The 16,584-nt window shown below is 41.4% G+C and overlaps 1 protein-coding gene across 1 annotated transcript; it reads right to left on the bottom strand.

Annotated features, from left to right (window-relative positions):
* Window positions 1–2,467: 2,467 nt before the first annotated feature.
* Window positions 2,468–7,539, bottom strand: LOC102180359 (intelectin-2). Its single transcript, XM_018045338.1, is given in 9 exon segments — window positions 2,468–2,611; window positions 2,613–2,666; window positions 3,021–3,118; window positions 3,121–3,178; window positions 3,504–3,515; window positions 3,517–3,752; window positions 5,895–6,005; window positions 6,636–6,699; window positions 7,363–7,539. Coding segments are annotated over 9 exon segments (954 nt in total).
* Window positions 7,540–16,584: the final 9,045 nt, after the last annotated feature.

Below are 16,584 nucleotides of genomic sequence, written 5' to 3'. Positions count from 1 at the left end.
ATCCATGTATGTGTGTGGATTAATCTCTGGGCTTTCATTTTGCCATTGATCATAAATGTCTGTCTCTGTAGCCAGTACCATACTGTCTTGATGACTGTGGGCTTTCTGTAGTAGAGCCTGAGTCAGGCAAGTTGATTCCTCCAGTTCCATTCTCTGTTCTCCAGATTGCTTTGCTAATCGAGTTTTTTGGTAATTTCCATACAAACCTGAAATTATTTGTTCTAGTTCTGTTTGAAAAATGTGGCTGGTAGCTTGATAGGGATCACCTTATTTTTGACAAAGGAGGCAAGAATATACAATGGAGTAAAGACAATCTCTTTAACAAGTGGTGCTGGGAAAACTGGTCAACCACTTGTAAAAGAATGAAACTAGATCACTTTCTAACACCGCACACAAAAATAAACTCAAAATTGATTAAAGATCTAAATGTAAGATCAGAAACTATAAAACTCCTAGAGGAGAACATAGGCAAAACACTCTCAGACATAAATCACAGCAGGATCCTCTATGATCCACCTCCCAGAATATTGGAAATAAAAGCAAAAATAAACAAATGGGATCTAATTAAAATTAAAAGCTTCTGCACAACAAAGGAAAATATAAGCAAGGTGAAAAGACAGCCTTCTGAATGGGAGAAAATAATAGCAAATGAAGCAACTGACAAACGACTAATCTCAAAAATATACAAGCAACTTATGCAGCTCAATTCCAGAAAAATAAACCACCCAATCAAAAAATGGACCAAAGAACTAAATAGACATTTCTCCAAAGAAGACATACGGATGGCTAACAAACACATGAAAACATGCTCCACATCACTCATTATTAGAGAAATGCAAATCAAAACCACAATGAGGTACCACTTCACACCAGTCAGAATGGCTGCGATCCAAAAATCTGCAAGCAATAAATGCTGGAGAGGGTGTGGAGAAAAGGGAACCTCCTACACTGTTGGTGGGAATGCAAACTAGTACAGCCACTTTGGAGAACAGTGTGGAGATTCCTGAAAAAATTGCAAATAGAACTACCTTATGACCCAGCAATCCCACTTTTGGGCATACACACCGAGGAAACCAGAATTGAAAGAGACACATGTACCCAATGTTCATGGCAGCACTGTTTATAATAGCCAGGACATGGAAACAACCTAGATGTCCATCAGCAGATGAATGGATAAGAAAGCTGTGGTACATATACACAATGGAGTATTACTCAGCCATTAAAAAGAATTCATTTGAATCAGTTCTGATGAGATGGATCTGGAGCCAATTATACAGAGTGAAGTAAGCCAGGAAGAAAAACACCAATACAGTATACTAACACATATATATGGAATTTAGAAAGATGGCAATGACGACCCTGTATGCAAGACAGGAAAAAAGACACAGATGTGTATAACGGACTTTTGGACTCAGAGGGAGAGGGAGAGGTGGGATGATTTGGGAGAATGGCATTCTAACATGTATAGTATCATGTAAGAATTGAATTGCCAGTCTATGTCTGACGCAGGATACAGCATGCTTGGGGCTGGTGCATGGGGATGACCCAGAGAGATGTTGTGGGAGGGGGGTGGGAGGGGGTTCATGTTTGGGAACGCATGTAAGAATTAAAGATTTTAAAATTTAAAAAAAAAAATTAAATTAAATTTAAAAATAAAAATAAAAAAATAAACATCCGTCCATAGTTCTTTAGGCACTCTGTCTATCAGATCTAATCCCTTGAATCTATTTGTAACTTCCACTGTATAATCATAAGGAATTCTATTTAAATCATACCTGAATGTCTTGATGTTTTTCCTACTTTCTTCAAGTTAAGCCTTAAGTTTACAATAAGGAGCTGACGACCTGACCCACAGTCAGTCTTCTTTTTGCTGACCGTGTAGAGCTTCTCCATCTTTGGCTGCAAAGAACATAATCTGATTTTGGTATTGACAAACTGGTGATATCCATGTGCAAAGTTGTGTTCCGTGTCATTGGAAGAGAGTGTTTGCTATGACCAGTGTGTTCTTTTGGCAAAAACTCTGTTAGCTTTTGCCCTGCTTCATTTTTGTGCTCCAAGGCCAAACTTGCCTGTTACTCCAGTTATCTCTTGACTTCCTACTGTTGCATTCCAATGCCCATGATGAAAAGTACATCTTTTTTGGTGTTAGTTCTAGAAGGTCTTGTAGGTCTTCATGGAACTGGTCAACTTCAGCTTCTTTGGTATTCTATTCATCATTACAAAAACAAATTTTTCTCACCACTTGGCTATTTGTTTTTGCCTCTGAACTTTAACTTACCTCTTTCCTTAACTATTATAAGAGTCATGCAGGGTACTGATTAGGAAGACTGAGCTGGTATCCTCTACAATGGAGAAGAGTAATACTAACTTCATTCTTTTCTCATGATGATAAAATGACACAAAATCATGTTAAGTTCCTATATTATACTGTGGTACATTGTATGTGTTCAATAAATGCTAACAATCGTTAACTGTTGCTAGTTACACTTTCCCTAAGAGAGCAGGGAAGAGCTGGATGACTGGGCTTGGGAAGGAGGTACTCACGCTGACCATCTGGTGAGTAATAAGATGCAGTTTTCTCAGCATCACCAAAGTCATAGTCAACAGGAATGGGCTGGGCTATTGTCAGTCCAGCACTTCCCTGCTCCATATTTCACGAGGTATTTCTAGAGACCAAAAATATAGGTTCTGTGAGAACAAGCAGGAGATTTAATGCCCTCAGGTGTCATTTTCAGATCAGCTTTAAAATACTAATTCCTCCCCCACCCACCCGCCATCATAACTATGGCCAACAACCTCGAGTTCCTCTCTCTTCCCCCATATGCTTCTTCCCTTGCTTGGCTCAGAAATCCCAAGAGAGGTAGACTGTGAGTTCACTTGACCCACAGGGAGAATAAAGAGCCAAGAACAAGCATCTGCTAGAGATATGGGACCCAGACCAGATTTATTCTCACCCAAAACTCCTAGCTCTCAGCTCACCAAAAGAAGTGCCCCCCACTCCCAGCCAGCAGCCCAGGTACCTGGTAGAGTCCAAACAGATTATGCTCCAGTCTCTGGAAGAAGCCCATGTTGGTGTGTTACCTCAGCAGGGAGCTGTTCCTCCAGTGCTGCAGGGGGACTTGTTGGGCACGTGCCAGATGCCCAGGTCCCGAGCTTGAATGTCGTAGTAGCCAGGGTTCTGCAGAGGGACACACACTCAGCCTGACCAGCCCAGGAGGTGCTACCAGCCAAAGACCCACACACACAGTCCTCAGTGGAGCTGAGAGCTCAGGTCTTCAGGAGGCCAGGTGCCCAGCAGTGCTCAGACCCCCACCCTTCCAGAAGATGATGAGGCCCCACCACCCAAACAGCCTTGGTGGGAGGAACCTATGATTCAAGACATGGACTTCTGTCTGTCATCTTCTCCAGCCCCACCTCCAGCTCCCCGTCTACCACCCTCCCTTCCACATGCTCTTCTCTGGCCGCACCCCGCTCCCCATCCTTCCCACCTGGGTGCTCAGTACCTTGTAGTCATCCGCTGGTGGCGGCCTCTGTAGACCCAAACGTGTTGTAATTGGCCCAGTTGCCATCGCCCTCTGGGTAGTCAGCCCTGTTGCCCTGCTGACTGGACCAGCGATCGCCCACCGTGCATTTCCCGAGCATGCGGTTCTCATGCACATTGGCCACCAGGGTCCAGCCGCCACCCCCAGAGGTCATGTCACAGAAGGTCTGGCAGACGACACCATTCTCAGTGCAGAGGTGATACAGGCCATCTGCAGAGGGAACCAACCCAGAGACCCCCTGTCTGAGACCAACAGGGTCTATCTCAGGCCTCACAATCAGAAAGACTCTGGGAAGTCAGAAATGTATCCTGAAGGCTCTCACACATACCTGCTTATTAGAAGACAATTCTCTATGGGTCATCTAAGAGCAGAAACACTGACTGCCTTTGTTCAAAGCTATCTTTCCAAAGACTTTGTAGAGCAAATATCCAAGAAGACAGAGATGATATCTCCCTCTGGACAGAGCCTCCTTCTGACCACTCAAGGCCTGATAATAGCACCCAACCACATCTCAAGTCTACATCAGGATGTGGCCTCTGCAACTCAGAGCAAAGGAGAGGCATGGTCACTGCCCATTTTATGAGATTCAGATTTCCTAAGTGTAGAGTTCCCTTCCTGGACCTAGCCCTAAAGGAAAGTAAACTTTTTGATATGAATTTGTAATTCCAGTTGAGCTGTTTCAAATCCTGAAAGCTGATGCTGTGAAAGTGCTGCACTCAATATGCCAGCAAATTTGGAAAACTCAGCAGTGGCCACAGGACTGGAAAAGGTCAGTTTTCATTCCAATCCCAAAGAAAGGCAATGCCAAAGAATGCTCAAACTACCACACAACTGCACTCATCTCACATGCTAGTAAAGTAATGCTCAAAATTCTCCAAGCCAGGCTTCAGCACTACGTGAATCATGAACTCCCTGGTGTTCAAGCTGGCTTTAGAAAAGGCAGAAGAACCAGAGATCAAATTGGCAACATCTGCTGGATCATGGAAAAAGCAAGAGAGTTCCAGAAAAACATTTATTTCTGCTTTATTGGCTATGCCAAAGCTTTTGACTGTGTGGATCACAATAAACTGTGGAAAATTCTGAAAGAGATGGGAATACCAGACCACCTGACCTGCCTCTTGAGAAATCTGTATGCAGGTCAGGAAACAACAGTTAGAACTGGACATGGAACAACAGACTGGTTCCAAATAGGAAAAGGAGTACATCAAGGCTGTATATTGTCACCCTGCTTATTTAACTTCTATGCAGAGTACATCATGAGAAACACTGGACTGGAAGAAACACAAGCTGGAATCAAGATTTCTGGGAGAAATATCAATAACCTCAGATATGCAGATGACACCAGCCTTCTGGCAGAAAGTGAAGAGGAGCTAAAGGGCCTCTTGATGAAAGTGAAAGAGGAGAGTGAAAAAGTTGGCCTAAAGCTCAACATTCAGAAAACGAAGATCATGGCATCCAGTCCCATCACTTCATGGAAAATAGATTGGGAAATAGATGGGGAAACAGTGGAAACAGTGTCAGACTTTATCTTTTTGGGCTCCAAAATCACTGCAGATGGTGATTGCAGCCATGAAATTAAAAGACGTTTACTCCTTGGAAGGAAAGTTATGACCAACCTAGATAGTACATTCAAAAGCAGAGACATTACTTTGCTGACTAAGGTCCATCTAGTCAAGGCTATGGTTTTTCCTGTGGTCATGTATGGATGTGAGTTGGACTGTGAAGAAGGCCGAGCGCCGAAGAATTGATGCTTTTGAAATGTGGTGTTGGAGAAGACTCTTGAGAGTCCCTTGGACTGCAAGGAGATCCAACCAGTCCATTCTGAAGGAGATCAGCCCTGGGATTTCTTTGGAAGGAATGATGCCAAAGCTGAAACTCCAGTACTTTGGCCACCTCATGCGAAGAGTTGACTCACTGGAAAAGACTCTGATACTGGGAGGGATTGGGGGCAGGAGGAGAAGGGGACAGCTCAGGATGAGATGGCTGGATGGCATCACGGACTCGATGGACATGAGTTTGAGTGAACTCCGGGAGATGGTGATGAACAGGGAGGCCTGGCGTGCTGCAATTCATGGGGTCACAAAGAGTCGGACACGACTGAGTGACTGAACTGAACTGAAATGAACTTTACCAACCCTATCTGTCAGTCTCCTTGGAAAACCCGCTGCATGTACAGATGTCTCCTGTAACATGATCCAAACCCTCAAAATTCCCATTGGAAATCTACTTGGCTGGACGCTGAAGTCAAATCAGACAGGAGTGGTGGCACAGCCCTCCTGATCTCCATAACTGGGATCTGCTTAGCTAAAAAGTAACTGAAAGAAGAGGATACTGAGTTGGTTTATGACTCACCATCTGCCTCACTACAACTTTCTTTGATTTCCTTGCCGCTTCTGGGAAGCAAAGACAGGTATGGAGCACATTTTTCATCCTCCCAAAACTTCTCAACAGAAGGGATCATTGCTAGAGGATGGGAGAATAATTCCCATTAATATTCAGATGCTACTCACACCAGCTTTACAGGCCATCAGCTCTCAACCCCCTCCTACTTTACAATTTTATCACTGGACTGTGAGGCCCCAGAGGTCAGGATTCTCACAGCTAAGAATACCTGACCACAGTCTACTACAGGCTTAACACTTGCATTCTTTTGCTCAACGGTTTTAAAAATGAAAACTGTCCATAGTGCCTACTGCAAGGAAGGGAATTGGGGGGATGAAGACTAGACTAGGTTGTTCCCTGGACACAGCCCTGAACACCGTCTCCTTCTGGGAACCCCAAGGCCAAGGCTATAGGAGCAGGAGCCACTAGAAGGAAGCACAGTCTTCACCACCATGGCTCCCCTGAGCCCCCTCAGCCACACGCAGAGGTACAGATGGAGCCCCCAGGACAGGCCTTAGCTTCAGGCCAAACATCCAGAGAGACCAGCAATCAACACTAGGCCACAGCTCATGTAGGCTGCAAAGTGCGGCTTCTCTGCATCTCCATGACTCCCCTCTGGACCAGAACATCAGCATCCAGCCGAGCTCCACCCCCTCTGCTCCACTGTGCACCTGGGTGAGCTCATGAAACTGCTGCTTCTGAGTGACCTACCTGCACCCCGCCCTCTGGCGGCCAGAGAGAGGAACAGCAGGAGGCAGAATCTGGCACCTGGCCCCTAAGAAGAAAACGATGCACGACATCATTGGCCGATCCATCATTTTTCATCTTCCCATCCTTGCTGCCTGAACTTTTCTGAGTAAGGAAACCTCAAATGGGAAGTGATGGCCTCCTGGGCATTCTCAAGCCTATTGGAACACACCCAACCTCATCCAACCCTCAAATCCTTAAGGGCCCACAGGCTCCTTTCTCTCAAACTCCCCATTCCTGAGACCAAGACCAGACCTGAGCTGGCTTTGTGGCTCCCCACACATTCGGATCTTATCTCAGACTCAGTGCAGAGAGCTTCCTCACAGCACGGAGAGCTTCCTCCTTCCTTCCTCACAGATCCCAGGAACGGCGAGTTCCCTGCCAGGCGGAGTCTCAGAGCAACTGCCTCTGCAGAGAGTCCTGACATGAGTGAAATGCTGAGCCTTGTGGAGAGAATCAAGTATGTGGGCCCAGCCCACTCTGGGCTGCAAGCCCTGCCCTCAAGCTTTCTTCCCTTGAAGGTTCCTGAGGCTCGGCCCCGGGCAATGAGAAATGAGTGACTGTCTGGAGGGGCAGGAGGCAGCACTCTTGGTCACACAGATGACACTCACCCCATGAGGGCGAGCCCTGCAGGGTCAGAACACACACAGTGTTCCCGCCGTAACAAACTCTCGGATGAATGGGACCTCACTGTTCTCCCCTGCAGCCTGTCCTGCTCCAGATGTCCAGTCAGATGCTCCAAGGCCTCACACACCTCCGTCAGGTCGTCATCCTTCCAGTCTCTCCCAAAATTCTCCATGAAGCCCGCCCTGACACCCCCACCCCAGGCAAGGCTGACAGACACTCCCTGGCCTAACAGGGACTTCATCACCCGGATTATGACATGTGCCTCACTGTCGTGTCATTCTGTTTTAATTTTGAGGCTAAAATAATTGAAAATTTACAGAATATTGCGAAAATAAGAGTAGTGCAAGACGCATATAGCTTCTACTAGATTCACCTATAGTTTGTGTTTTACCCAATTTACTTTAGCACGTGTGCCTTCTCTCTATGTGCCTACACAAACTCACACAGGCTTTTTCTTTAAAAACAAATTGAGAGTAAGTTACACACATGAAGGCCCTTTCCCTGGATAAATCTGTGTTTTCCTAGTAGGGATTTCTCACATATAACCACAGTGAAATGATCAATTATGTATCATTAACTCTTTTAATGTAACAGGTGTTTTTCTAGGGTCCACTAACCTGGGAGTTCTACTCAGCTCAGCTGGCATTCATCAGACTGAAATTTCTCTGGCTTTCATTTCTTTCCATTATTAGGAGATTTCTGTCCACAATCAAGCCCATAATCCCTAGGGGATGTTTTACACCTGCTGACAACAGGATTTCCCATTCCACACCCAAGCCAGCCCAATTCCTTGAAAGGAATCGATGTCAAGGATTCAGAGCACTGACAACTGACCCTATGACACCTCATTTCGTCGCCTCGTGCTGGGTGGCTGCTCTCGGGTCAGATGCTGATGTTCAGGGCACTGCTCCCTCTCATTCCTGGGCCAGACAGGATGAAACAGAAGCTGGAATCAAAATTACAGAGAAATATCAACAATCTCAGATATGCAGATGATATCACTCTAATGGCAAAAAGTGAAGAAGAACTAAAGAGCCTCTTGATAAGGATGAAAAAAGAGAGTTAAAAGCTGGCTTAAAACTCAGCGTTCAAAAAATTAAGATCATGGCATCCTGTCCCATTACTTCATGGCAATTACAAGATGAAGAAGTGAAACAGTGAGAGAATGTATTTTCTTGGGCTCCAAAATCACTGCAGATGGTGACTGCAAGAGTGAAATTAAAAGACACTTGCTCCTTGAAGGAAAGCTATGAAAACTTTGACATCTTATTTAAAGCAGAGATGTCACTTGCCAACAAGAGTTGCTGTTCAATTGCTCAGTCCTGTCTGACTCTTTGCAACCCATGGACTGCAGCAAGCCAGGCTTCCCTGTCCTTCACCATCTCCCAGGGTTTGCTCAAACTCAGGTCCATTAAGTATGTGATGCCATCCACCATCTCATCTTCTGTCGTCCTCTGTCACAAGTGTGCATACAGTCAAAGTTATGGTTTTTCTAGTAGTCATATAGGGAATAATAGGTGGACCATAAAGAGGCTGAGCACAGAAGTACTGATACTTTTGAAGCTACAGTGCTGGAGAAGACTCTTGAGAGTTCCTTGGACTGCAAGATCAAACCAGTCCATCCTAAAGGAAATCAACCCTGAAATATTCATTGGAAGGACTGATGCTGAAACTCCAGTACTTTGGTCACCTGTTGCAAAGAGCCGACTCACTGGAAAAGACCCTGACTCTGGCAAAGACTGAAGGTAATAGGAGAAGAGGGTAGCAGAGGATGAGATGGTTGATGGCATCACTGACTCAGTGCACATGAGTTTGAGCAAACTTCGGGAGACGGAGAAGTCAAGGAAGCCTGGCGTGCTGCGGTCCATCCAGTGGCAAAGAGTCAGACATGACATAGGGAGAGAACAACAAAGATTTGGACTAAATACATTTAGTTCCAGAGCTTGTACTTTAAACATTCGCATGACAGGTATGGGGCACAATAAAAACAGTGACAAGTGAAACTTTCCCCACCTCAGAGTTCTCTGGTTGCTCTAGGGTGGAAGGGATCACAATTAAAGTCAAGTCGCCTTCTCAGAGAAGTACTCCTAGCATTCTTTTCTGGGCTTGTAAGTGCTCTGTTCTCCCACAGCTCCTTTGCCTGTCCTCATCTGAGCACTTATCACCTTGCATAGAAATAGCCTGTGGCTCCAACACATTTCTAGAATGGAGCGCATCTGTTTTCTCTACCACAGCACCCCCCACACGTAGCCCAAGAACTAGCACGATGCTCAGTAGATATTGCTGGAATGAATTCATAAAGGAAGGCAGGAACAGAAAAACTATACTTATCCATCCACCTCTTATCTGCACACCCTGGCACAGAGGTGAGTCACACACGGGGAAGCACCAACAACGGGCAAAACAGATTCATGTTCCCTGTCATTCTCTGCAGGCAGAGGAAGGGCAGCTGAGAGCAATGAGGGGCAGAGACATCTATGTTTGGAGATAGAGAATGGCGAGAAGAGGCAAGGCAGGTGAAGAGAATGGGAAGAAGAGACAAGGCAGGAAAGAATAGGGGACAGAAAATAAGTGCCTGAGGAAAGGCAAAGAAATAGAGGAAGAGAGACTGCAGAGGGAATACCAACGCTTCCCGACCCAGGACAAGTTACATCTAGTTTAAAAGACAGATAAAACATCCCAGGAAACTTCTCTCTTTCACTCCCCCTTCTCTATGTTTTTGTCCTTCTTCTTCCTCTCCTTCCTCCCCATCTCCTAATTTCCCAAGGCCTAAGGACTTTGCACTTCACGTTCTAGCCAGTTAGAAATTACTGACACCTGAAAGGGGGAGAAATTGGGAGGGCGTGTTATCAACAGTTTTACATCCAAGAAGAAAGCACTGTAAGATGTTTAAGGTTTAGTCTTGGGTCAGGACTGAAGTTATCCACATCTTGTCTGTACTCGATAACACATTAAGGGTGATTTGGCCACTTGGCTCCTTCTCAGGAGTCCCTGAAGAGGGAACCCAAGAAGCTGTCAACCCACTTTCCAAGAAGGGTAACGCATCATGACAGGCTGCCCAACCCCATCTATCCTTAAGGAGAAATCCCCAACAACCACAGCTACAATATACCCCATTTGCATTAGTGTCCCCTCAAATTAAACACTTTCTTTTCTTTAAGGTCTTCAGGTGATGGACATAAATTGATCAATTCATGTGGATGAGTTAGGAAAGGTTAGAGTAAAATGCTTCTCCTCCAGCCTTAATATTTTGGTTATTTTAAAGGCAATCTGAAAGAGAATGGAGGAGCGGCATAATCATCAGTCACGATTCCTGGGCCCTAATATCCAAACACAAGAGTAGTTAAAGGAGAATCAACCCGAACAATACACATTCTTTGGAAATGCCCTACAGTGTTCCTGCCTCTAAGGAAAAGCCATCTCAGAAACACCAAGCCTTGAACCCATGACATTACTCTTGTCTCCTCAACCAGTAACATTCTAGTTAGTAGGTGGGTTGTTCTCCATCCTGGAATCCATAATCAGGAGGAGAGCTCTGGGTCTCATATCACAAGGCTCTCAATAATAGAAACAAGCACAGCTGCTCAGTTATCCCCAAGCTGTTGCTGAAATTAATTTGAGTTGCACATCCATGCCAACCAAAACCAGAGAACGCCCCACTCTGGCAAGGGTTAGACTTTGGGAAGATTACTCCTGAAGTGACCCAGTGCTTAGAAACAAGGAGGGGAAGATGAGACAACGAGACATCTGCTGCTGCGGCCAATGACATCCAAGTGGCCAAATCGAGTGGACTTTTTGGTCCTCGTTATTCCTTATCTGAGTTCTTTACCTTCTTGATGTTCAGTCCCTAAGTCATGTTCAGCTCTTTGTGAATTCATGGACTGCAGCACACCAGGCTTCCCTCTCCTTCACCATCTCCTGGAATTTGCTCAAACCTATGTCCATTGAATTGGTGATACCATCTAACCATCTCATTGTCAGTTGTCTCCATCTCCTCCTGCCTTCTATCTTTTCCAGCATCAGGGTCTTTTCCAATAAGTCAGTTCTTTGAAAAAGGTGGCCAAAGTTTAGGAGCTTCAGCTTCAGCACCAGTTCTTCCAATGAATATTCAGGATTTATTTCCTTCCAGACTAACTGGTTTGACTCCTTGCTGTCCAAGGGACTCTCAAGAATCTTTTCCAACATCATAGTTCAAAAGCATCAATTTTTTGGTGCTCAGCCTTCTTTATGATCCAGCTCTCACATCCATACATGTCTACTGGAAAAACCAAAGCTTTGACTATATGGACCTTTGTCAGCGAAGTGAAGTCTCTGCTTTTTAATATGCTGTCTACATTTGTCATAGCTTTCTTCCAAGGAGCAAGCGTCTTTTAATTTCACGCCTATAGTCACCATTTGCAGTGATTTTGGAGCCCAAGAAAATAAAGTCTGTCACTGTTTCCATTATTTCCCCATCTATTTGCCATGAAGTGATGGGACCAGATGCCATGATCTTCGTTTTTTGACTGTTGAGTTTTAAGCCAGTTTTTTCACTCTCCCCTTTCACCCTCATCAAGAGGCTCTTTAGTTTTCCTCTATGCTTTCTGCCATAAAGGTGGTATCATCTGCATATCTGAGGTTATTGATATTTCTCTGACAATCTTGATTCCAGCTTGTGCTTCATCCAGCCCAGCATTTTGCATGATGTACTCTGCATATAAGTTAAATAAACAGGGGTGATATATGCAGTCTTGACCTACTCCTGTACCAATTTTGAACCAGTCTGTTGTTCCATGTCCAGTTCTAACTGTTGCTTTTTAACCCTGCATACGGATTTCTCAGGAGGCAGGTAATGTGGTCCGATATTCCCATCTCTTTAAGAATTTTCCACAATTTGTTGTGATCCACACAGTCAAACACTTTAGCGAAGTCAGTGAAGCAGATGTTTTCTGGAATTCTCTTGCTTTTTCTAAGATGCAATGGATGCTGGCAATTTGATTGCTGCCTTTTTTAAATCCAGCTTGTACATCTGGAAGCTCTTGGTTCACGTACTGTTGAATCCTAGCTTGAAGGATTATGAGCATGACCTTGCCTGCATGTGAATTGAGTGCAATTGTGTGGTAGTTTGAACATTCTTTGGTGTTGCCCTCTTTGGGATTGGAATGAAAACTGACTTTTCCAGTCCTGTGGCCATTGCTGAGTTTTCCAAATTTGCTGGCATATTGAGTGCAGCATTTTCACAACATCATCTTTTAGGATTTGGAATAGCTCAGCAGGAATTCTATCAACTCCACTAGCTTTGTTCATAGAGATGTTACCTAAGGCCCACTTGACTTTGCACTCCAGGATGTCTGGCTCTAGGTGAGTGATCACACCATCGTGGTTATCTGCATCATTAAAATCTATTTTTTTATAGGTCTGTGTATTCTTGCCACCTCTTCTTAGCATCTTCTGCTTCTGTTAGGTCCATACTGTTTCTGTCCTTTATTGTGCCCATCTTCGCATGAAATGTTCCCTTGGTATCTCTAATTTTCTTGAAGAGATCTCTAGCCTTTCCCATTCTATTGTTTTCCTCTATTTCTTTGCCTTGTTCATTTAAGAATGCTTTCTTATCTTTCCTTGCTATTCTTGTATATCTTTCCTTTTCTCCTTTGCCTTTCACTTTTTTTCTTTTCTCAGCAATTTGTAAGGCCTCCTCAGAAAACCATTTTGTATTTCTTTTTCTTGGGATGGTTGTGATCACCACCTTATGTACAATGTTACAAGCCTCCAGCCATAGTTCTTCAGGCATTCCATCAGATCTAATCCCTTGAATCTATTCATCACCAGCACTGTATAATTATAAGGGATTTGATTTAGGCTATACTTGAATGGCCTAACGGTTTTCCCTAACTTCTTCAATTTCAGTCTGAATTTGGCAATAAGGAGTTCATGATCTGAGCCACAGTCAGTTCCCGGTCTTCTTTCTCCTGCCTGTATAGAGCTTCTCCATCTTCCACTGCAACAAATATAATCAATCTGATATCGGTATAGACCATCAGGTCTCTCTTGTGTTGTTTGCAGAGGGTGTTTGCTATGGCCAGTGAATTCTCTTGGCAAAACTCTGTTAGCCTTTGTCCTGCTTCATTTTGTACTCCACGGCCAAACTTGCCTGTTATTCCAGATAGCTCTTGACTTCCTACTTTTGCATTCCAGTCCCCTATGATGAAAAGGACAACATTTTTATGTTAGTTTTAGAAGATCTCATAGGTCTTCATAGAACCATTCAACTTCAACTTCTTCAGGGTTAGTGGTTGGGGCATAGACTTGGATTACTTTGATATAGAATGGTTTGCCTTGGAAATGAACCAAGATCACTCTGCAATTTTTGAGACTGTGTCCAAGCAGTGCATTTCAGTGGAGAAGGAAATGGCACCCCACTCCAGTACTCTTGCCTGGAAAATCCCATGGACAGAGGGGCCTGGTGGGCTACTCTCCATGGGGTTGCAAAGAGTCAGACACGACTGAGTGATTTCACTTTCACTTTTCACTTTCATGCATTGGAGAAGGAAATGGCAACCCACTCCAGAGTTCTTGCCTAGAGAATCCCAGGGATGGGGGAGCCTGGTGGGCTGCCGTCTATGGGGTTGCACAGAGTCAGACACGACTGAAGCCACTTAGCAGCAGCAGCAGCGCATTTCAGACCTTTTTTTGACAATCAGGGCTACTCCTTTACTCCTAAGGGATTCTTGTCCACAGTAGTAGATATTATGGTCATCTGAATTAAATTCACCCCATTTCCATCCATATTAGTTCACTGATTTCTAAAATGTCTATGTTCACTCTCTTGCGTCTCCTCTTTAACCACTTCCAATCTACTTTGATTCATGGGCCTAATATTCCAGGTTCTTATGCAATATTGTTCTTTATAGCATCGGACTTTGCTTTCACCTTCAGACTTTGCTTTCACATCCAAACAACTGAGCATTGTTTCTGCTTTGGTTTAGGATTTTCATTCCTTCTGGAGCTATTTCTTTGCTCTTTTCCAGTAGCATATTGGGCACCTACCTATCTGGGGAGTTCATCTTTCAGTGTCCTATCTTTTTGCCTTTTCATACTGCTCATGGGGTTCTCCTGACATCCTTTCAACATTTCAGAACATTTATTCTCAGGTTACTTGGCCAGACTCTTCCTTCATGAATTCCTCAAGTACAGTTCCCTAAGAAAGGACACATATTCCCTCCTTTATAGACTGCATGAACCCCTGGCTTCAGAAAATTTCACTGATGGCCCCCAAATTGCTGTCTCTGATACAGAGGTTTCTTGGGCTAAACCTCAAAATTCAACTGCCACCTAGATATCCTCAAGGCAGCTTAGTTCCCCATGTGACCAAAACAGTCAGTTCTATCCCTCATTGATCTCATACCAGGCCATTGTCTAGACATCCTAACTCTCAGTCACCCAAATGACAACCAAGTGGTGATTCTAAACTTCTTCCCTTCCCATCTCCCCCCTGTGCCACTGTTCATAAATGTAAAATCTTTTAATTCATCAAGTCCCACCGTTCCTCTCCTTGGGCATTGCCCTACTCAAGGCTTCATGTGGCTTATTGAACCTATTCATTACTGACCTCCTTGTTCCTAGTCTCTTTCCCTGGGATCTATCACCTTTGTGATACCAACATGATCTTTGTAAAACAAAGATGATCAGGTCAATCTTTACTTTAAAATTCTGTAATACTCCCATCACATACAGCATAAACCCCAAATCACTGGCATCATGTAAAAAGTTCCCCATCACCTGGGTTCTGTTAATATTTCCAGCATCACCTCCTGCATGTGCCCAACAAACATTCCATGCTCCAAAATTGAAAACCAAGTTGCTGCCATAACATGATCTCTCTAAAATAGTCATGATTCTAAATAGACTATTCACTCAACCTAATGCCCTGATTTCCCATAGGATCCTGTACATCTTCCAAGACACACTCAGAAGTTACCTTTCATGAGTCATCACCACTGACACTCCAGCAGAGTTAGGGCGTCATGGTAACCGCTCAGAAGTATTTTTGTTGTATTAACATGCTTATATGCTTTAATATGCATTGTTACATTAACATGCTAATATTAATATTATAATATAATTATATTTAATTAGTTATATGCTATAATTATATAATATATATTATATATTATTATACATAATATGTATAATATATAGTATATAAAATATTATATATGATATATTATAATTATATATTTTATATATTATTACATATATAATATAAAATATCATATTAAATATTAAAATATATAAATATGTTAAATATAATATAAATATTTAAATATTAAATATTAAAGTATATAACTATAGATATAATATAAATATATAAATATTAAAACATACATAATTTATATTATATATTATAATTATATATTATAATTCTAATTATAATTAATTATATTAATAGTACTATTAAATATTAAATATTAATGGTGTTTATAATATTATAATACTGTATATATCATATTATAAAATTATAATATTTTTTATTATATTTATATATAATATTATAAATATATTATATATAATATATAATATATAATAAATTAAATATATTATATTTGTTATAAATATATATGTTAATTAAAATATTATAAATAATATTAATATAATAAATAATATAAATAATATTAATATAATATAATATAAGTAATATATTATAATATAAATGTGAATATAAAATATAATATAAATATATATAAATACATATATATTTAAATATATAATACATATTACATATTAAAAATATTTATTAAACATATAAATATATTTAAATATATATTATATATAAATATATATATAAATTATAATATATTATATTATATAAGATATTGTATATATAAATATATATTTATAATATAATATGAATATGAATATGTTATTATATTAACAATATTATATTATAATATAAATATAATATTATAATATAAATATAAATATTGAAATATATGCATTATATATTATATTATATACCATAATTATAATTAATTATATTTAATATTATTAATACTATTAAATATTAGATATTAATAATATTATATAATTGTGATGTTTATGTAATATTATTATATCATATTATATTTATTATATTTATAAATATTATATATATATTACATATATAACATTATATTTATTATAAATATATATTTATATATAATTATAATATTTATTATATATTTTATTTATTAATATTAATATATTATATTAAAATAATGTTAATATTATAATATAATTATAATTACTTATATATTATAAGTATATAATA

The sequence above is a fragment of the Capra hircus genome, unplaced genomic scaffold (genome assembly GCF_001704415.2).
Source record: "Capra hircus breed San Clemente unplaced genomic scaffold, ASM170441v1, whole genome shotgun sequence".
In the NCBI taxonomy this organism is placed as follows: domain Eukaryota; kingdom Metazoa; phylum Chordata; class Mammalia; order Artiodactyla; family Bovidae; genus Capra; species Capra hircus.
The sequence above is the reverse complement of the archived record's forward strand: the minus strand, read 5'-3'. Positions and strand labels throughout refer to the sequence as shown.